At 43.9% G+C, this 22,333-nt stretch overlaps 1 protein-coding gene across 1 annotated transcript in view; it reads left to right on the top strand.

Moving 5' to 3' along the window:
- The window catches only part of ZPBP2 (zona pellucida binding protein 2), a 92,125-nt gene extending 83,922 nt beyond the window's left edge, over positions 1–8,203 (top strand). Inside the window, exon 3 of the mRNA XM_040437935.1 lies at positions 7,921–8,203. Within this exon, the coding sequence (XP_040293869.1) occupies positions 7,921–8,018 (98 nt within the window). The 3' untranslated portion in view covers positions 8,019–8,203. The remainder of the gene's footprint in view (positions 1–7,920) is intronic.
- Positions 8,204–22,333: the final 14,130 nt, after the last annotated feature.

Here is a 22,333-nt window from a genome sequence, read left to right as displayed (position 1 = left end):
CTTAGTTCTATTTCCAGTGTGTAATTGTCAAGTGTCAAAATGGACCTTATATCATGCAGGGTTCATTAACTTCATGCCCCAGCCAAAAAGCTTGTCAGTCCCTTAATGTGAGTAACAGTTGCAAATTCTACACTACAAAATTGCTATAGGATTCAATAATTTCTCACGCAAGGTTATAGATAGTCTGTTCCGCATCTGCTACTTTTTCAGGAAAATAATATTTTATGACATTGTGTCCGATCTTCCTCCCAACTAATTTCTTATTTTTCCCCCTTGTACGTGTGTACTAGATAGTAATAAAGGGGTTTTACGATCAGACATTACACCTCTTAAATAAGTTCACCCCTAGCAAACAACTGATTTTACTGGGGAAGATGCAGCCTGTCAGACATTTCTCCTGCCGTGACTACTGCAAGGGAAGTAGTATTAAGCCTCATTCACACCTCAGATGCGATTTTTTTAACCCCTAACAGGTATATTAGACGCTGTTTTGATAACATCTGAATGCAGCATTACAGGGGGGTGATCAATGACGGGGGTGATCACCCCATATAGACTCCCTGATCACCCCCCTGTCATTGATCACCCCCCTGTAAGGCTGCATTCAGATGTCCGTATGATTTTTACGGATCCACTGATACATGGATCGGATCCGCAAAACACCATACGGACATCTGAATGCAGCCTTACAGGGGGGTGATCAATGACGGGGGTGATCACCCCATATAGACTCCCTGATCACCCCCCTGTCATAATCAACCCCCTGTAAGGCTCCATTCAGACGTCCGTATGATTTTTTCGGATCCACTGATACATGGATCGGATCCGCAAAACACATACAGGCGTCTGAATGGAGCCTTACAGGGAGGTGATCAATGACAGGGGGTGATCACCCCATATAGACTCCCTGATCACCCCCCTGTCATTGATCAGCCCCCTGTCATTGATCAGCCCCCTGTCATTGATCACCCCCTTGTAAGGCTCCATTCAGACGTCCGTATGATTTTTACGGATCCACTGATACATGGATCGGATCCGCAAAACACATACAGGCGTCTGAATGGAGCCTTACAGGGGGGTGATCAATGACAGGGGGTGATCACCCCATATAGACTCCCTGATCACCCCCCTGTCATTGATCAGCCCCCTGTCATTGATCACCCCCCTGTAAGGCTGCATTCAGATGTCCGTATGATTTTTACGGATCCACTGATACATGGATCGGATCCGCAAAACACATACGGACATCTGAATGGAGCCTTATAAGGGGGTGATCAATGACAGGGGGGTGATCACCCCATATAGACTCCCTGATCACCCCCCTGTCAGGCTCCATTCAGACATTTTTTTGGCCCAAGTTAGCGGAAATTATTATTTTTTTTCTTACAAAGTCTCATAGTCCACTAACTTGTGTCAAAAAATAAAATCTCACATGAACTCACCATACCCCTCACGGAATCCAAATGCGTAAAAATTTTTAGACATTTATATTCCAGACTTCTTCTCACGCTTTAGGGCCCCTAGAATGCCAGGGCAGTATAAATACCCCACATGTGACCCCATTTCGGAAAGAAGACACCCCAAGGTATTCCGTGAGGGGCATATTGAGTCCATGAAAGATTGAAATTTTTGTCCCAAGTTAGCGGAAAGGGAGACTTCGTGAGAAAAAAAAAATATCAATTTCCGCTAACTTGTGCCAAATTTTTTTTTTTCCGATGAACTCGCCATGCCCCTCATTGAATACCTTGCGGTGTCTTCTTTCCAAAATGGAGTCACATGTGGGGTATTTATACTGCCCTGGCATTCTAGGGGCCCTAAAGCGTGAGAAGAAGTCTGGGATCCAAATGTCTAAAAATGCCCTCATAAAAGGAATGTGGGCCCCTTTGCGCATCTAGGCTGCAAAATAGTGTCACACATCTGGTATCGCCGTACTCAGGAGAAGTTGGGCAATGTGTTTTGGGGTGTCATTTTACATATACCCATGCTGGGTGAGATAAATATCTTGGTCAAATGCCAACTTTGTATAAAAAATGGGAAAAGTTGTCTTTTGCCGAGATATTTCTCTCACCCAGCATGAGTATATGTAAAAAGACACCCCAAAACACATTGCCCAACTTCTCCTGAATACGGCGATACCACATGTGTGACACTTTTTTGCAGCCTAGGTGGACAAAGGGGCCCACATTCCAAAGAGCACCTTTCGGATTTCACAGGTCATTTACCTACTTACCACACATTAGGGCCCCTAGAATGCCAGGGCAGTATAACTACCCCACAAGTGACCCCATTTTGGAAAGAAGACACCCCAAGGTATTCCGTGAGAGGCATGGCGAGTTCCTAGAATTTTTTATTTTTTGTCACAATTTAGCGGAAAATGATGATTTTTTTTTTTCCTTACAAAGTCTCATATTCCACTAACTTGTGACAAAAAATAAAAACTTCCATGAACTCACTATGCCCATCACGAAATACCTTGGGGTGTCTTCTTTCCAAAATGGGGTCACTTGTGGGGTAGTTATACTGCCCTGGCATTTTAGGGGCCGAATGCGTGAGAAGTGGTTTGAAATCAAAATCTGTAAAAAATGGCCGGTGAAATCCGAAAGGTGCTCTTTGGAATGTGGGCCCCTTTGCCCACCTAGGCTGCAAAAAAGTGTCACACATCTGGTATCCCCGTACTCAGGAGAAGTTGGGCAATGTGTTTTGGGGTGTCTTTTTACATATACCCATGCTGGGTAAGAGAAATATCTTGGCAAAAGACAACTTTTCCAATTTTTTTTATACAAAGTTGGCATTTGATCGAGATATTTATCTCACCCAGCATAGGTATATGTAAAATGACACCCCAAAACACATTGCCCAACTTCTCCTGAGTACGGAGATACCACATGTGTGACACTTTTTTGCAGCCTAGGTGGGCAAAGGGGCCCACATTCCAAAGAGCACCTTTCGGATCTCACCGGCCATTTTTTACACATTTTGATTTCAAACTACTTGCCACACATTTGGGCCCCTAGAATGCCATGCAGTATAACTACCCCACAAGTGACCCCATTTTGGAAAGAAGACACCCCAAGGTATTCGCTGATGGGCATAGTGAGTTCATAGAAGTTTTTATTTTTTGTCACAAGTTAGTGGAATATGAGACTTTGTAAGAAAAAAAAAATCAAAAAAAAAATCATCATTTTCCGCTAACTTGTGACAAAAAGTCAGAGCTGCTTCAAAAAGCGGAAATTCACATTTTTGTACCATAGTTTGTAAACGCTATAACTTTTACCCAAACCATTTATTTTTTACCCAAACATTTTTTTTTTATCAAAGACATGTAGAACAATAAATGTAGAGCAAAATTTGTATATGGATGTCCTTTTTTTTTGCAAAATTTTACAACTGAAAGTGAAAAGTGTAATTTTTTTGCTCTTTGGAATGTGGGCCCCTTTGCCCACCTAGGCTGCAAAAAAGTGTCACACATGTGGTATCGCCGTATTCAGGAGAAGTTGGGCAATGTGTTTTGGGGTGTCTTTTTACATATACTCATGCTGGGTGAGAGAAATATCTCGGCAAAATACAACTTTTCCCATTTTTTATACAAAGTTGTCTATTGCCAAGATATTTCTCTCACCCAGCATGGGTATATGTAAAATGATACCCCAAAACACATTCCCCAATTTCTCTTGAGTACGGCGATACCAGATGTGTGACACTTTTTTGCAGCCTAGGTGGGCAAAGGGGCCCACATTTCAAAGAGCACCTTTAGGATTTCACAGGTCATTTTTTACACATTTTGATTTCAAACTACTTCCCACACATTAGGGCCACTAAATTGCCAGGGCAGTATAACTACCCCACAAGTGACCCCATTTTGGAAAGAAGACACCCCAAGGTATTCCGTGAGGGGCATGGCGAGTTCCTAGAATTTTATATTTTTGGTCACAAGTTAGCGGAAAATTATATATGAACACCGCCACCTCCTCAGCTCATATGCCTCGGCAAACGTATCTTTTACTGCAGAGGAGAAATCTCTTCTTGCAGCGCCGCATACACTGACTTTTGTGTAATCTGACAGCAGAGCAATGCTTCTGTCAGAATGCACATCAGTGCTGCAGCTAGTCGATCGGTTGGTCCACCTGGAAGGTAAAAAAAAAGAAAAAACCAGGCCGCAACGCAATAAATTTATTAACTTTATAATAACATTTGAACGGAACATATAAACTTTATTTAACTTTTTGAACTGAACGTTAACTTTTTTGCTTACCGGTGTTTTTTTTTTTTACCTTTTATAGGGCAAACCTCTCCTTCCCCATGGGACAATGTGCAAAGCAAAAATCGCCCAAAGATGTGGCGAAGTACATTATGCACTTTATTCCAGGTGAAAGGAGAGGTTTGCAGCAGAGAAAGGGCCCTAATAGCCCTGTGTGCCTGTCCTGTGAGATGCAATCCCTATGCTAAGTGTACCTGTGTGTGGTACTTCCGGAAACACTCCCCTAAGCATAGGGCAGGGTGGTCAGGGCAGTCAGGACAGAAATAGCGGGTGTCACGCCTTATTCTACTCCTGCTACAGACACAACATTTTTTTCGGGGTGACGGTTGGGTTGAGGTACCAGCAACGACATTGGGGAAATGTCGCTCGTGTAGACGGCTCACTACACTGGTGGTTGGGGCCACGGAACCTCCTGGATACAGGAGGTTCGCGATGATCTCTTCCTGAAATTTGAGGAAGGATCCCGTTCTCCCAGCCTTACTGTAGAGAACAAAACTATTGTACATCGCCAATTGAATCAAATATACAGACACATTCTTATACCAGCGTCTGGTATGTCGTGAAACTAAATAGGGAGCCAACATCTGGTCATTGAAGTCCACCCCTCCCATGAGCGCATTATAGTCGTGGACTGAGAGGGGCTTTTCAATGACACTGGTTGCCCGTTCAATTTGTATTGTCGTGTCTGCGTGAATGGAGGAGAGCATGTAAACGTCACGCTTGTCTCTCGATTTCACCGCGAGCAGTTCTTCGTTACACAAGGCAGCCCTCTCCCCCCTTGCAAGATGGGTGGTAACGAGCCATTGGGGGAAGCACCGGCGACTAGGTCGCACGGTGCCACAGCAGCCAATCAGTTCTAGGAACAAATGCCTGAAGAGGGGCACACTTGTGTAAAAATTGTCCACATAAAGATGGTACCCCTTGCCAAATAAGGGTGACACCAAGTCCCAGACTGTCTTCCCACTGCTCCCCAGGTAGTCAGGGCAACCGACCGGCTCCAGGGTCTGATCTTTTGCCTCATAGATCCAAAATTTGTGGGTATAGCCTGTGGCCCTTTCACAGAGCTTATACAATTTGACCCCATACCGGGCGCGCTTACTTGGGATGTATTGTTTGAAACCAAGGCGCCCGGTAAAATGTATAAGGGACTCGTCTACGCAGATGTTTTGCTCAGGGGTATACAAATCTGCAAATTTGTTGTTGAAGTGGTCTATGAGGGGCCGAATTTTGTGGAGCCGGTCAAAAGCTGGGTGGCATCTGGGACGGGAGGTGGTGTTTTCGCTAAAGTGCAGGAAACGCAGGATGGCCTCAAATCGTGCCCTGGACATAGCAGCAGAGAACATGGGCATGTGATGAATTGGGTTCGTGAACCAATATGACCGCAATTCATGCTTTTTGGTTAGACCCATGTTGAGGAGAAGGCCCAGAATTTTTTTTTATTCGGAAACTTGGACTGGTTTCCACCGGAAAGGCTGGGCATAACAGCTTCCCAGGTTGGCGGCTGTAAATTGAGTGGCATACCGATTTGTTTCTGCCACGACTAAGTCCAAGAGCTCCGCAGTCAAGAACAGCTCAAAAAATCCCAGTGCCGAACCGATCTGAGCTGTCTCAACCCGAACTCCAGACTGGGCGGTGAAAGGGGGAACTACAGGTGCGGCTGAAGTTGGGGACTGCCAATCAGGGTTTGCCAGCCCCTACGGGCCTGTCTGTGCGGTGGCTGCGACGGGGTAACTTTTGCACGTGCCACCGTACCAGCTCCAACTGCCCTTCTGGTGCTCACCACTTCACCATGTTGTACGGCAGTGCTGGTACTAGGTCCAGGGAGGGCTGCGCTGCTGGTGTATGCCTCGCCACATAATGCGACAGCGCCAGCCCCACTCTGCTGCTCTTGAAGCGGATCCTGCGCAACCTGTGGTCTAGCAACAAGGGGCCGGGTACGCCTGGTGCTATCAGGGACCTCAACCTCCTCGTCCGAACTTTGGGTCAGACTGCCACTGCTTTCTACAGGTTCATATTCTGACCCGCTAGATTCGTCAGATGAGGGTTGCCATTCCTCATCCGACTGGGTCAGAAGCCTGTAGGCCTCTTCAGAAGAATACCCCCTGTTTGACATTTGGACTACTAAATTTAGGGGTATTCCCTGAGACTACCCAAGAAAAAAAGCAAGCCTGTCTTACAAATGGGAGGCTATCGAAGTACCGAAGGCCGCTGCGATTGATAAAAAATATCAAAACTGATTTTTTTTTTATCGCCGCAGCGCTTGTAAAGTGATAAAAAATAATTTTTTTGTCACTGCGGCGGGGCGGGCATGGGTGAACGCACGTGTGGGCGACCGATCAGGCCTGATCGGGCAAACACTGCGTTTTGGGTGGAGGGTGAACTAAGGTGACACTAATACTATTATAGATCTGACTGTGATCAGTTTTGATCACTTACAGATACTATAAAAGTACAAATGCTGATTAGCGATACGCTGATCAGCGAATAAGTGACTGCGGTGCGGTGGGCTGGGCGCTAACTGACGCTAACTACCTAACCAAGGGACCTAAACTATCCTAAAACCTAACAGTCAATACTAGTGGGGGAAAAAAGTGACAGTTTACACTGATCACTTTTTTCCCTTTCATTGGTGATTGACAGGGGCGATCAAGGGGTGATCAAGGGGTTTATTGGGGTGATGGGGGTGATCTGGGGGGTAAGTGTGGTGTTGGGTGTACTCACTGTGATGTCTGCTCCTCTGCTGGAACCAACCGACCAAAAGGACCAGCAGAGGAGCAGAGAAGCCATTTAACACCTTATATTTATAAATATAAGGTGTTAGATGGCTTGTGATTCGATTTTTTAAAAATCAGCAACCTGCCAGCAACGATCATTGGCTGGCAGGTTGCTGACTAAATACTCCTTGAACTTTTGCCGGCCCGCGATGCGCGGGCCGGCTTTGAGCGAAATCTCGCGTCTCGCGAGATGACGCGTATATGCGTTACTCTGCCTGCAGCTGCCGCCTCCGGAACGCGATCCTGCGTTAGGCGGTCCGGAGGCAGTTAAGTTCACCTGTAAAGGTTAGCGTCCATTTTAGGTTCATGCTGAAATTTCTCCCACAAGCCAAATATCCCTAACATTTTGTGGAGTAGTGTATGTACCCTAGTAGAACATGACAGGGCTTATCTTCATGAAGTAACCCCTTTTATAGAACAGCACACCTTGGCCTTAACCCTAGTGGTACATGCTCATTGATCTCTCTTTTTTAACCAATTACCAATTCCTAAGTATTTAAATCTTTTTGGTCTTGGTAACTTATTCAATGTGTACCTCCAGGGGAATGTAAGAAATTGACAGTGTGCCTGTATGGCAAGTATGTATAGTCCCTCCCTTCCTCTTTCAGCTTCCCTTGGTAGTGAAATTACCCTACCCTCCCTGTCACCGTGCAGATACATGATTGATCAAAAAGTTTTCCGAAGACCAAGGACAGATCAGCAATATCTGATCAGTAGGGGTCAGCTACAGTACACTATCCAGCACTGTGCTTGGTATACTCATATAAAAATGTATTTTCATTTGAATTGTCTGCAATGGTATTATAGTAAATATACTATGTTATGCAATTCTGTATTATGATATGAAATGTATTAGTTCTAGTTGTAATGTCTTGTTTTTCTTGGTAGTGGTTTGTGATCCAGGAACGTATAGCTCAGACAACAGCTCTCAGTGTGAGGTTTGCAAAGACATCAAGATTACCTACTATGGAGCAACAGATTGCTGACGGGTAACATTATACATCATCATACTTCTTATCTTCTCTGCCTTTCAGCTTGGATAAGTTCTAACTCACTGTTCGTTAATGTACTGTTTTACCATGATAGAACCACCTTCATATTCAAGAGCCATCTTGGTGCATACATCATCTTCAAACTCAGCATGAGAGTCTAGATAATATTGATTAAAGCTAATTTGAGCAAAAGTACATTGGTTTGTATATTTAGTTCACTTTGTATTGGTTGTTAATTTAAACATAACAAATATCACCATTGGCAATGATGTATATGGAGATAACTTAAGGTCAATGTTTTTTTTTTTTTTGTTAGTTTTTTTTACAAAGGCCACATTTTGCATTATATACATTGTCTCCTTCAGTGTAATTTGCTCCATTTATTAAAGAGTTAGAGATTGGAAAGAAGGATAATTTAGTGAATCTTTTCTGCCCCCTCATGGCAGGAAGGGATTACAATTATATAGTTTCTTTGTTCGCATGTTTGTAACAATATTATTGCTTATACACATTATGGACATCCCCTAACCGCTAGAATAGGGGTTCCAAGCCCCCAATTCCTTCTTATTGCATGACCACAATGATAATTTTAAATGGAGCATGCTTCATTTAATGTCCACGGGCCTGACAGAAACTGGTTATGCATTGAGGAGGAATCAGGAACCCTGTTCCGAGAAGCTTCAGTGGTGGGGCCCCCATCAATCAGAAATGTATCTCCTATCTTGTGGAAAGTTGATAAATGTCCTTTATGGGAAACCCCTCTAATCACATGATTTTACTCTGTCTTCTCGCTTTCAAATAAGCAAGTAGAGTAAGTACCATTCTAGCACCAACCTCGTTTTTATATGTTATGCTGATATGGAGTTCTGTCCGTGGTAATGACACAGCACTTGAACAGTTTTTCAGAAGAATGCGCATTGCACAAATGTCTGATTTGTGGAGGCCATCCACAGGAAATCTGCCAATTCAGAGATTTAGTTCTCATTCTTCAGTAATGTCTATGGGAAATACATAAATGCATCGCTCAGCTATTTCCATGTTACGACTCGAAGACTGTAATCAAGGTTGACAACACATGTGCGGCCACGTCTCCACTCACTGCAGGAATTAGGCATGTCATTCTCTGTATTAGTGAGTAAACCACAATAACCTGCTTGATAGAAAATCTTTTTTTTTTAATCAAGGCCACTACTATTATGTACATAAAGCTAGAACACCTTCCCATATAATAAAATATAACTTTTAATAATATCTTAAAAACGTATGCTCACATAAAGCTCAGACCCCATGGGTCAAGATACCAGATACGAATGGGATACCTATTATTTCAGAACAATGGGTTATTTATTCTGGAATTACTCACGGTTTGATGAATAAGGCCCATAAATTTGCAGGGGACTCACCGCAGAGACGGACGTAGTGAGGATGCTTGCTGGTAAACAATCTGTAATGGCGACATATAGGGAACGCACATAGAACTAATGAGGATACCTAGTTTTCCCTATACATCCCTCACTAGATCTCAGCCCAGGGACACCCCTTAGTGGTAGGGGTTCCCTGTCCTCGTTCCTTGTCTCTATATCCCTGTAGAGCCCTATTACAACGCCTAAACAAGAAATAATATAAATCTCCTGAGTAATACTGAATGTCAAATAGGTATACCACTAGATACAAAGACCAAACAAATCTTGGAAGATATGAAAATCAAAAACATTAATCCCGATGCAGCGTTTCCCCAGTCAATGTGTATTAAGACCGGTTCGTCAGGGGACCATATATACTTAGCTGAAAACAATATTTAAAGATCTGTACGATGATTATAAGGAGATTTTGAAGTCCTGGTGGGAAACACGTACATGTATTAAGGCCGATTAATTGGCCTGTATTTGTGGGAGCGGCGCCCTGCCCTATATCTGGCACGCACCTTTCTCCAGAGGGGATGGACGGCAGCAGTGTTCCTGTTACAGCCGGCGGCGTCAGCATCTCCTAGGCGACAGAGCATCACTTCCGGTCGGCGCTTCCTCCTGCAGTCCGGCGTCCTGTTCCTCCTCGTGCGGCGCGTAAGTAGCTGCTGCCTCAGCGCAGTATCGGCTCCTTAGTCCGGTCGGTGGGGTCGGTCCCTCTAAGGTATGAGAGGGACATCCCCACACCGGAACGGCAGTCTGGCAGCACGCCCCGCTCCCACGTGACTTGCACGCAGGTAGCAGGAGTCAGCGGGACTCCGTTCGTATATTTGCTGGGGCTACTCGCATTAGGCTCTATCTTTCTGCATTGGGGGAGGCTTGTAAGGGAGTAAGGACGGGGGGAGGGGGGGGGGGGAATGTCAATGAGAAGGCTAGTCTTTGAGGGCGGAGTTTCAATCTGCCTGATTAATCACAGCCTAGCTGTTTTAAACTTTTCTGTCAAGACGAATTTTGTATAATCACCATGACTGTTATATGGGGGGCAAAGTCTGGCACGGGCCGCCGTGCTGTCAGTTAGGTAGGGGGTTAATGCCATACAGCGTGATGGTGATGAGTTGTTGGGGGTAGTACCCCCAGTAACAGGCGCCCCTAGACGTAGGCCAGCAGGGGCACGCCAGACCCTTCACATTGTATGGCATTTTATTTCATTGTTCTGTTTCAGATGGGCAGGTTTCTCATTTGCCTGTCTTCATACACTTGTCGCAATTTGCTTGCTACATAGATAGCTGTGTTTTTATTTTTGCATATGCACGTCAGCCGTTCATCCAACTCCGTGAGAACCCCGGCAATCTGACAATCGTGTCTCGTCACCCAGCTTCGGGTCACTTGAACGCAGGCGCAAGCGTTGTTAAAAAAAAAATAAAAAATACTTATTCTGCTTAATTCATGCGGATAGGTCTATTTCCACGGTTGGTTCCTTGTGTTCTTCTCATATCAGCATCGTGTCCTGTTTCCGGTAAGGTCCTCCTTCTTTGTCTCCAATTTATTTTCCACTGTCACACGTCTCCTCTTTCTCCGTACCTCAGCTGTCAGGTGGTCACCAGGGTCAGTTACCTTTGCATGATGGTTTCTGCAGTGGCGGTGGTGGTGTCAAGGCACGGGTGGTAGTCAAATTGTTGCTAAACAGTGGTAGTGACGGTCCGTCTTTTTGCTTGTTTTACAGCCACAGAGAGCATGTCAGCTAGGTTGCCGGAAGACAAGTTGGTTGGGTCCGCGCAGTCATTCACAGTTTCGTCACTGGTAGGGTCACCACCAAGGTGGAACTGCAGTCGTTGTTAGGCATGTAAATTTTGCGATGCGCGTCATTCCTCAGGGTAGGTTTTCGTAGCCAGATTGTTACCACTCCTCTCAGCAGCCCCTTGTCAGGATAGTCCAGTGTTCCTGGACAGTCAAGCGCAAGCGGATTTGAGCATGTGGGACCACTTCTTGAGTCATTGGAATGGCGTGTCCATGTTTGACCCGGCGGTCTTGCACAACTCCCCCGTCATATTCTCCAACAGCGGGGTCAGCACTGGTTTCGCTGCTATTTTTGGCCCCCATTGGCTGAATGGGGCGTGGCCGGAGGAGATTTGCGAGGCCACGGGAATTTGGTGGCAGCAGCGCATGTTTGGGGTAACCATTGGACAGGCCGTACTGTGGTCTAAATGACCAAGACCTCCCAGTCAGGTCCCCCTACCCAGGTCAAATTCTTCCCCCTCGTCTCACAAATGGGGTCCGGTCCACGTCCTGCAGGAATTGTCAGGGGCACTGGCCGGTCGCGGCACTAACACCCCACTGTTATCCTTCGGGACAGCAGCGTTGTCCACCTCCCAATTCATAGCGCATGCGCGTATACTGGCGGTCAATCTAGGTTTTGACCCCCTCACGGTGTCAGGGCATTCGTTCAGGATTGGGGCAGCCTCGGCCGCTTCAGGAATCAGGTGCCAGCACACATTATCCGTAAGTTGGGCCGGTGGCGCTCGTCTTGTTACAGCCGTTATGTTCCGAACCCCGTTAGCGAGATTTCTTGTGCCTTTCAGAATTTGGCGTTGTAATACGTCAATGAACACGCTTTGTATTTTCATGCTGGGTTTTTGGCCTCTTTCAGGTGTACTCTCGACGGAAGCGGTTATGGCACAACTCAAGCCGCTAGTTCTGTTGGGGCGTACATTAGGGGGTAGGTTCTTTCACACATAGCCCCGACCACAAGTTTTAAGGCCGATTAATTGGCCTGTATTTGTGGGAGGGGCGCCCTGCCCTATATCTGGCACGCACTTTTCTCCAGAGGGGACGGACGGCAGCAGTGTTCCCCTCCCAGCCCGCCCTTTTCCTTTCACTCTCCTACAGGGTATGCCCTCTTTCAGGTGTACTCTCGACAGAAGCGGTTATGGCACAACTCAAGCCGCTAGTTCTGTTGGGGCGTACATTAGGGGGTAGGTTCTTTCACACATAGCCCCGACCACAATAGAGAATTATATCAAAAACGGGATTGTACCTAAGGGTCTGAGAATACGAATAGTCCCTGCTTTAAGATCTAGTTCCCCACGACTATTAGAAAAATGGGAAAAGGAATCCATTGATAGTTCTATTAGATTTATGAGGGTACTGCTAGAAGAGGAGAAAGAAATCCTCAATAATATATGCAGTAAACTCAATAAACAAATAGAACTAGCACTCACGTTTAAAAGTGATCCTGACTTTAATAGAAGAGAAGCCACGTTACAACCCTCTGTTGAACGGTTTCAAACACAGATTAAAGATAGGAAACACAGACAGTTTGTTACTGAACTAACTGCATTTAGGGAAAAGAGAGCATTTGATTTCTTAAAAGAAAAATCTGAAGGTAGAGTTATTGAGGACTCGAGCACAGATATCGATTCCTCTGATACAGAAAAACTTACCAGGGCAAGAGTGCCTGATAGGGGTCGAAATAGACGCGGGTTTCACCCTAGATGAGGGACGAGATGGCAACGAAATGGCAGAGGATATTCCTCCTCCTCATCGGATACTGTTGCTGTTGCTGGGGGGGAAGGGACATCCACCGTTTTTTTAGAGAAAGGAGGGAAGGACCAAGTGGGTCCACCCTATCATCTGAGGGACAGAGATTATACACAGAGGGAGGAAAGGCGCAAAGAGATTAAAAATTTATTATTAATCTTACAAATCGGATTTTGACAGCTGGCTTGTCCTTTGTCCCCACTGTGAACTTTGACACATTTTCCTGGGTGAAAGACCTGAGCCTCTTCACACGGAAATTGAAGTGGCATAAGTTCTATAAAAATAATGATAGGGAGGAGTGCACCAAACTTGGTATACCAATGGAATGTCTTGAAGATACCAGGCTATTGCTATCGCTAAGCGAAGATATAGCCGAACAAGATGGACTGGGTCCCTTCACAGATTTACATCCTAAGAGTAGAAGAATGTCCCCCTTCCCCCCAAGAAAACTCTGCTATTGATATTTTTTCTAGGCTAGTAACACAAGAAATTGAAAGAATACACCCGCATAGGGACCAAGAATGTAATTTAACGTGGGGAGAAAGGGAGGCCCTGAAAGGTTTGCAAAGGGACAGTAATATGATTGTGAAACCCTCAGACAAAGGGGGGAACATTGTGATAATGGACCATCTTTTGTATAATGGGATGTGTGACTCCTTATTGAATGACACCAAATGCTATGGACGGTTACAGAGGGATCCCTCAGAGTTCATTTGCGCATTGGAGCGGATTTTGGTTGAGGCCTTTGAGAATAAATTGATTTCCTGTGAGGAACTTAAATTTATGACTCCAAAAAATCCACAAATACTGACATTCTATGCGCTCCCGAAGATTCATAAGGGAAGGAACCCACTAAAAAGAAGACCAATAGTGTTTGGGATAGACTCATTTTCACAGAATACCAGTATATATATAGATAAAATCCTCCGACCGTTTGTCTCGTCTTTACCCTCCTGCATTAGGGACACGACTGATCTATTGTTAAAAATTCAGGATGTTGCTATGGAGAATAGCACTTTGCTTGCCTCTATAGATGTCGAGGCCCTTTACAGCAGCATACCACATGAATGGGGGATATAGGCTGTACTCTCTTTCCTGGAGACTAGGGGTATCCAATTTAGGGCCCATAACTCGTTAATTGTATCCCTCCTCAGATTTGTTCTGACTCACAATTTTTTTTCTATTTAGGGATGTGTTCTACCACCAGCCCTTGTGCGCCCACCTTTGAAAATTTTGCTCCTGGGCTGGTGGGAGGACCGGCTGGTATTTACTGACGTGGAGGAACCCTGGACCACCCACATTATCTTCTGGGGAAGATACATTGATGATATCTTTATACTGTGGGATGGTCCAGAGGTGGCCTTCAGATCATTTGTCGACTCCTTAAACCAGAATCCTATAGGATTACAATTTACATGTGAGATCAGTGAGAGAGAGATTTCCTTTTTTGGATGTGAGAATTTCAAAGAGGAAGGAGATGTTATGTACTGAGACCTTTGGGAAACCAACGGCCACAAACAGCCTTTTACCTTGGGGAAGTTTCCATGCAGAACCGGTAAAGAAGGGCATTCCAAAGGGCCAGTACATACGCATCAGAAGAAATTGTACTGATACATCTACCTTTTTCTCACAATCAAGGGATCTTAAGAACAGATTTCTGAGGAGAGGATACCCGGATGAGACACTAAAAAGAGCTTTTAAGCATTCCATGGTCACGGATAGAGATCAGTTTTTGGGGCCCCAAATAAAGGATCAAGAAAAAAAGATAATAAGAGTGATTGGGACATATGATAATGCCCATGAGAGGATATTTGAAATCCTCAGAAGACATTGGGGCATTTTACGAACTGATAGGGACTTGATGGATCTACTACCATTGAGACCAGCTATCACCTTTAGAAGAGGGAAATCCATCAAGGACCATCTCGTACACAGCTTATACACTAAACCAAAAGCTCTAGGAACGTGGCTAGACAGGAGACCTCTCTGAATATTTAGATGCAGTGGATGCGTAGCATGCCCCTTCGTTGCAGCATCCAAGATATTTAAAAGTGTCTCGACGGGAAGGAACTATGAGATCAGAGTTTTTGTGAATTGCAGAACCTCTGGAGTGGTATACCTGATTACTTGCCAGTGTCCCCTCAATTATGTGGGGAAGACGAAAAGGGAGCTGAGGAGAAGAATTGGGGAACATCTAGGAGACATTAACCCCTTAAGGACACAGGGCATACAGCTTTTCCCTGATGTCCTGGTACTTAAGGATACATGGTGTACCTGTACGTCCTGTGTAGTTCCGATCACTGCCGCACGGCCGGCAGTGATCAGAACGGGGTGCCTGTTGAAATCATTCAGCAGGCACCCTGTGACAATGCCTAGGGGGCTCTGTGACCCCCCCCACCCCGCATTGCCGATCGATACAAACCGCAGGTCAATTCAGACCTGCGGTTTGTAGCGCTCATGCAAGTTTCTGATCCCTGCGGTCCGTGACCGCAGAGATCAGAAACCTAAAAGTGCCTGTATTTCAAAGTTAATTTCCCCCCCTCCCTGCAGCCCTCTGTTTTTGTGCCTGCAGGGAGGGTGCTGAACAGATCTGTGCTAAAGGCAGAGATCTGTTCAGACAAAGTGTAAGTGAAATACAGTACAGTACACTATATAGTGTACTGTACTGTATTATACAGACATCAGACCCACTGGATCTACAAGAACCAAGTGGGTCTGGGAAAAAAAAAATGTTAAAAAAGTGAAAAAAAGTAAAAAACAAAACACTTTTATCCCTGATTAAAAAAAAAAAATTCCCTACACATGTTATGTATCACTGCGTCCGTGACGACCTGATCTATAATGGTCATGTTACATTTCCCGCACGGTGAACGCCATAAAAAATAAAAACTATGATGAAATTGAAATTTTGCCCACCTTACTTCCCAAAAAAGGTAATAAAAGTGATCAAAAAAGTCATATGTACGCCAAAATAGTACCATTCGAACTGTCGCCTCATGAGCCCCTACATGAGACAATGGCCCCCAAAAAAAAAAATATGTCTCTCAGACTATGGAGACACTAAAACAAGTTTTTTTGGTTTCAAAAATGATATTATTGTGTAAAACCTTAATAAATAAAAAAAGGTATACATATTAGGTATTGCCGTGTCCGGAAGAACCTGCTCTATAAAAATATCACATGAGTTTTGTCACCTTACATCACAAAAAGTGTAATAGCAAGTGATCAAAAAGGTATGCGCACCCCAAAATCATACCATTAAAACAGTCATCTCATCCTGCAAAAAATGAGACCCTAACTAAGACAATCGCCCAAAAAATAAAAAACTATGACTCTCAGACTATGGAGACACTAAGATGATTTCTTTTGTTTCAAAAATATAATTATTTTGTAAAACTTAAATAAATTTAAAAAAGTAAACATATTAGGTATCCTTGCGTCCGTAACAACCTGCTCTATAAAAATAGCACATGATCTAATCTGTCAGATAAACATTGTAAATAATAAAAACTGTGCTAAAACAGGTATTTTTGGCAAATTTTCCATTTTAATCCATTTTTCCCGTAACAAAGCATAGGTTAACAGCCAAACAAAACTCAATATTTATTGCCCTGATTCTTTAGTTTACAGAAACACCCCATATGTGGTCCTAAACTGCCGTACGGGCACACGCAGAATCAGGGCAATAAATATAGAGTTTTGTTTTGCTGTTAACCCTTGCTTTGTTAGTGGAAAAAATGGATTAAAATGGAAAATTTGGCAAAAAATTGAAATTAAGAAATTTCATCTTTATTTCCCATCAACTCTTGGGGAACACCTAAAGGGTTAATGGTGTTTGTATAATCAGTTTTGAATACCTTGAGGGGTGTAGTTTCTAGAATGGGGTCACTTTTGGGTGGTATCTATTTTGTAAGACTCACAAAGTGACTTCAGACCTGAACTGGATCACTAAAAAGTGGGTTTTTAAAAATTTCTGAAAATTTTCAAGATTTGCATCTAAACTTCTAAGCCTTGTAACGTCCCCAAAAAATAAAATGGCATTCCCCAAATGATCCAAACATGAAGTAGACATATGGGGAATGTAAACTAATAACTATTTTTGGAGGTATTACCGTATTTTTCGCCATCTATGACTTACCGGCCTATAAGACGCACCTAGGTTTTTGAGGAGGAAAATAAGAAAAAATATATTTTTAACCAAAAGGTGTGCTTTTGGTGTGTTTGAACTAATGGCGGTCTGTGCATGACACTATTATGGGGGATCTGTGGATGATGCACTGTTATGGGGTGGGGGATTTGTGGATGGCACTGTTATGGGGGGGATCTGTGGAGGGCACTGTTATGGGGGGAGCTGTGGATGGCATTATGATGGGGGGGTCTGTGGATGGCATTATGATGGTGGGGGGGGATCTGTGGATGGCATTATGATGGTGGGGGGGATCTGTGGATAGCATTATGATGGTGGGGGGGATCTGTGGATGGCATTATGATGGGGGGGGGATCTGTGGATGGCACTGTTATGGGGTGGTGGATCTGTGGATGACACTGCTATATGTGTCATCCACAGATCCCCCCATAACAGTCCCATCCACAGATCCCCCCATCATAATGCCATCCACAGACCCCCCCCCCCATCATAATGCCATCCACAGATCCCGCCCCCACCATCATAATGCCATCCACAGATCCCCCCCCCCCCATCATTATCCCATTCACAGATTCCTAGGGAGGGACTGTAGTAGGCGGGGAGAGCTGCGGGGCCATACAGGAGCGTGACATGTAAGTACGGTACACAGGGGGAGCGCATCATTATTCAGTTTAGATCTGATGATTAACACTACATATAATACAGTACATACTGAGCTGCGGGGCCAGAGTACAGTGCCTGCACGGCCCTCCGCTCTCCCCGCCTACTACAGTCCCTCCTCCATCCTCACTAATACATCACAGACTGCCATGTAAATTACCAGCATTCGCCCCATAAGACGCAGGCGCACTTTTCCCCCACTTTTGGGGAAGGGGGGTGGGAAGTGCGTCTTATGGGGCGAAAAATACGGTACTATGTATTATTGAAGTGGAGAAATTGAAACTTGGAAATTTGCAAATTTTTCCAAAATTTTGGTAAATTTGGTATTTTTTTATAAATAAAAATGATTTTTTTTTACTCAATTTTCCCAGTGTTATGAAGTACAATATGTGACGAAAAAACTATCTCAGAATGGCCTGGATAAGTAAAAGCGTTTTAAAGTTATCACCACATAAAGTGAAACTGGTCAGATTTGCAAAAAATGGCCTGGTCCTTAACCCCTTAAGGACCGGGCTCATTTTCACCTTAAGGACCAGGCCATTTTTTGGAAATCTGACCATTGTCACTTTAAGTGCTAATAACTTTAAAACGCTTTGACTTATCCAGGCCGTTCTGAGATTGTTTTTTCGTCACATATTGTACTTCATGACACTGGTAAAATGAAGTCAAAAAAATTATTTTTTTTTGCACAAAAAAATACCTAATTTACCAAAAATTTGGAAAAATTTGCAAATTTCAAAGTTTCAGTTTCTCTACTTCTGTAATACATAGTAATACCCCAAAAAATTGTGATGACTTTACATTCCCCATATGTCTACTTCATGTTTGAATTGTTTTGGGAATGATATTTTATTTTTTGGGGATGTTATAAGGCTTAGAAGTTTAGAAGCAAATCTTGAAATTTTTCAGAAATTTACAAAAACTCAATTTTTAGGGACCAGTTCAGGTCTGAAGTCGATTTGCGAGGCTTACATAATAGAAACCACCCAAAAATGACCCCATCTAAGAAACTACACCCCTCAAGGTATTCAAAACTGATTTTGCATACATTATTAACCCTTTAGGTGTTGCACAAGAGTTATTGGCAAATGGGGAGGAAATTTGAGAATTTAATTTTTTTGTCAAATTTTTCATTTTAACACATTTTTTCCACTAACAAAGCAAGGGTTAACAGCCAAACAAGATTGTATCTTTATTGCCCTGACTCTGCCGTTTACAGAAACACCCCATATGTGGCCGTAAACTACTGTACGGGCACACAGTAGGGCGTAGAGTGAAAGGTGCGCCGTTTTGTTTTTGGAGGGCTGATTTTTATGGACTGGTTTTTTGACACCATGTCCCATTTGAAGCCCCCTGATGCACCCCTAGAGGAGAAACTCCCTAAAAGTGACCCCATCTAAGAAACTACACCCCTCAAGGTATTCAAAACTGATTTTACATACGTCGTTAACCCTTTAGGTGTTGCACAAGAGTTATTGGCAAATGGGGATGAAATTTGAGAATTTCATTTTTTTGCCTAATTTTCAATTTTAACCCATTTTTTCCACTAACAAAGCAAGGGTTAACAGCCAAACAAGACTGTATCTTAATTGCCCTGACTCTGCTGTTTACATAAACACCCCATATGTGGCCGTAAACTACTGTACGGCCACACAGCGGGGCGCAGAGTGAAAGGTGCGCCGTTTGGTTTTTGGAAGGCTGATTTTGCTGGACTGTTTTTTTGACACCATGTCCCATTTGAAGCCCCGCTGATGCACCCCTAGAGTAGAAACTCCATAAAAGTGACCCCATCTAAGAAACTACACCCTTCAAGGTATTCAAAACTGATTTTACAAACGTTGTTAACCCTTTAGGTGTTGCACAAGATTTAATGGAAAATAGAGACACAATTTCAAAATTTCAAATTTTTGGCAGATTTTCCATTTTAATATTTTTTTTCCAGTTACAAAGCAAGGGTTAACAGCCAAACAAAACTCATTATTTATGGCCCTGATTCTGTAGTTTACAGAAACACCCCATATGTGTTCGTAAACCGCTGTACGGGCACACGGCAGGGCGCAGAAGGAAAGGAATGCCATACGGTTTTTGGAAGGCAGGTTTTGCTGGACTGTTTTTTTGACACCATGTCCCATTTGAAGCCCCCCTGATGCACCCCTAGAGTGGAAACTCCAAAAAAGTGACTCCATTTTAGAAACTACGGGATAGGGTGGCAGTTTTGTTGGTACTAGTTTAGGGTACATATGATTTTTGGTTGCTCTATATTACACTTTTTGTGCAGCAAGGTAACAAGAAATAGCTTTTTTGGCACGTTTTTTTTTTTTGTTATTTACAACATTCATCTGACAGGTTAGATCATGTGGTAATTTTATAGAGCAGGTTGTCACGGACGCGGCGATACCTAATATGTATACCATTTTTTTTATTTATGTAAGTTTTATACAATAACTTCATTTTTAAAACCAAAAAAATGTTTTAGTGTCTCCATAGTCTAAGAGCCATAGTTTTTTCAGTTTTTGGGCGATTATCTTGAGTAGGGTCTCATTTTTTGCGGGATGAGATGACGGTTTGATTGGCACTATTTTGGGGTGCATATGACTTTTTGATCGCTTGCTATTACACTTTTTGTGACATAAGATGGCAAAAAATGGCTTTTTTTTACACTGTTTTTATTTTTATTTTTTTACGGTGGTCATCTGAGGGGTTAGGTCATGTGATATTTTTATAGAGCCGGTCGATACGGACGCGGCGATACCTAATATGTATACTTTTTTTTTTATTTATGTAAGTTTTACACAATGATTTCATTTTTGAAACAAAAAAAAATCATGTTTTAGTGTTTCCATAGTCTAAGAGCCATAGTTTTTTCAGCTTTTGGGCGATTATCTTGAGTAGGGTCTCATTTTTTGCGGGATGAGATGACGGTTTGATTGGTACTATTTTGGCGTACATGCGACTTTTTTGATCACTTTTATTACCTTTTTTGGGAAGTAAGGTGGGCAAAATTTCAATTTTCTCATAGTTTTTATTTTTTTATTTTTATGGCGTTCACCGTGCGGGGAAAGTAACATGACCATTTTATAGATCAGGTCGTTACGGACGCGGCGATACCTAATATGTGTAGTTTATTTTATTTTTTTAATTTTTATTCAGTGATAAATGTTATTTTTTTTTATCTTAACTTTTTTCACTTTTTTTTACATTTTTTTGACCCAGACCCGCTTGGTTCTTGAAGATCCAGTGGGTCTGATGTCTGTATAATACAGTACAGTACAATATATATTGTTCTGTACTGTATTTTACTTACACTGAACAGATCTATGCTTTCAGCATAGATCTGTTCAGCACCATGGACAGCAGGACGCCTGAGCAGGCGTCCTGTTGCCATGGGAACCCTCCCCGTCTGCTCAGAACTTCGCAGACGGGGAAGGGTAAGCACGGGGCTGAGGGGGGCTCTCTGGGGGCTCTCTCCCTCTCCATCGGGGGGCTGCAAAGGCACAGCAGCCCCCCGATGGAGAGGGAGGGAGCTCCCTGACCGACGACAGTTAACTTTTTCCATACAGCGGTCCGTACGGACCGCGGTATGGAAAGGGTTAAACGGCTGACATCTGCACAGATGTCAGCCGTTTATACCAGGGTGCCAGCAATGTGCTGGCACCCTGGTATACCCACTAGAAGCCAACGATCATTCATGGGGAGGCGGGCGGGGGATCGCGATCCCGCCTGCCGCACCGCCCGCCTCCCGCAACGCCCCCACCGCATGCGACACCCCCCCCCCGCACCACCCGCCGGCATCAAATCATGCAGGGGTGCAGGGGGGGGTGAAAAATATAGATTTTAGCCACTCTAAAGTTTCTGATCGCCGCGGTCAGGGACCGCGGGGATCAGAAACTGCAAAAAGCGCAGCAAACCGCAGGTCTGAATTGACCTGCGGTTTGCTGCGATCGCCGACACGGGGGGGTCACATGACCCCCCCTGGCGTTGTCACAGGATGCCGGCTGAAGGATTTCAGCCGAAATCCCGTTCCGTTTAACCCCTCGGGCGCCGGAATACAGATTTTAAGTCAGGACGTACCGGTACGTCCTGTGTCCTTAAGGACTCGGGAAATAGGGCGTACCGGTACGTCCTATGTCCTTAAGGGGTTAAGGTGAAATAAGGCTGTGTCCTTAAGGGGTTGAACATAGAAGAGATAAACCGGTGGCTAATCACGTTCATGAATTCCATGAGGGGAATCCAAACTCTTTGAGGTTCCAAATCATTGAGGTTACTCTCTTTCTCACCACGTAGGGGTGATTGGGACAGGAGGATACTACAAAAAGAATGCCAATGGATTTATAGACTTAAGACATCTAGCTCTGATGGCCTTAACGAACAAATATTGTTTGGATGTTTTTTATAAATAGAAAGCATCATAGGGTCACTACGTAATGTTCTCCTGAGTCCTATGGACTTTACTTTTTTTCTTCTCCATATAAAATCCCCTTACCTACCCTGGAATCCTTTTATGTCTCCGGTCCTTCTCCTCGCCCTCCTGGGCAACTGTCAAATATGGTCTTAATATACAT

This window comes from Bufo bufo, chromosome 6 (genome assembly GCF_905171765.1).
Source record: "Bufo bufo chromosome 6, aBufBuf1.1, whole genome shotgun sequence".
NCBI classification, from domain to species: Eukaryota; Metazoa; Chordata; class Amphibia; order Anura; family Bufonidae; genus Bufo; species Bufo bufo.
This window is presented reverse-complemented; position numbering and strand designations above follow the sequence as displayed.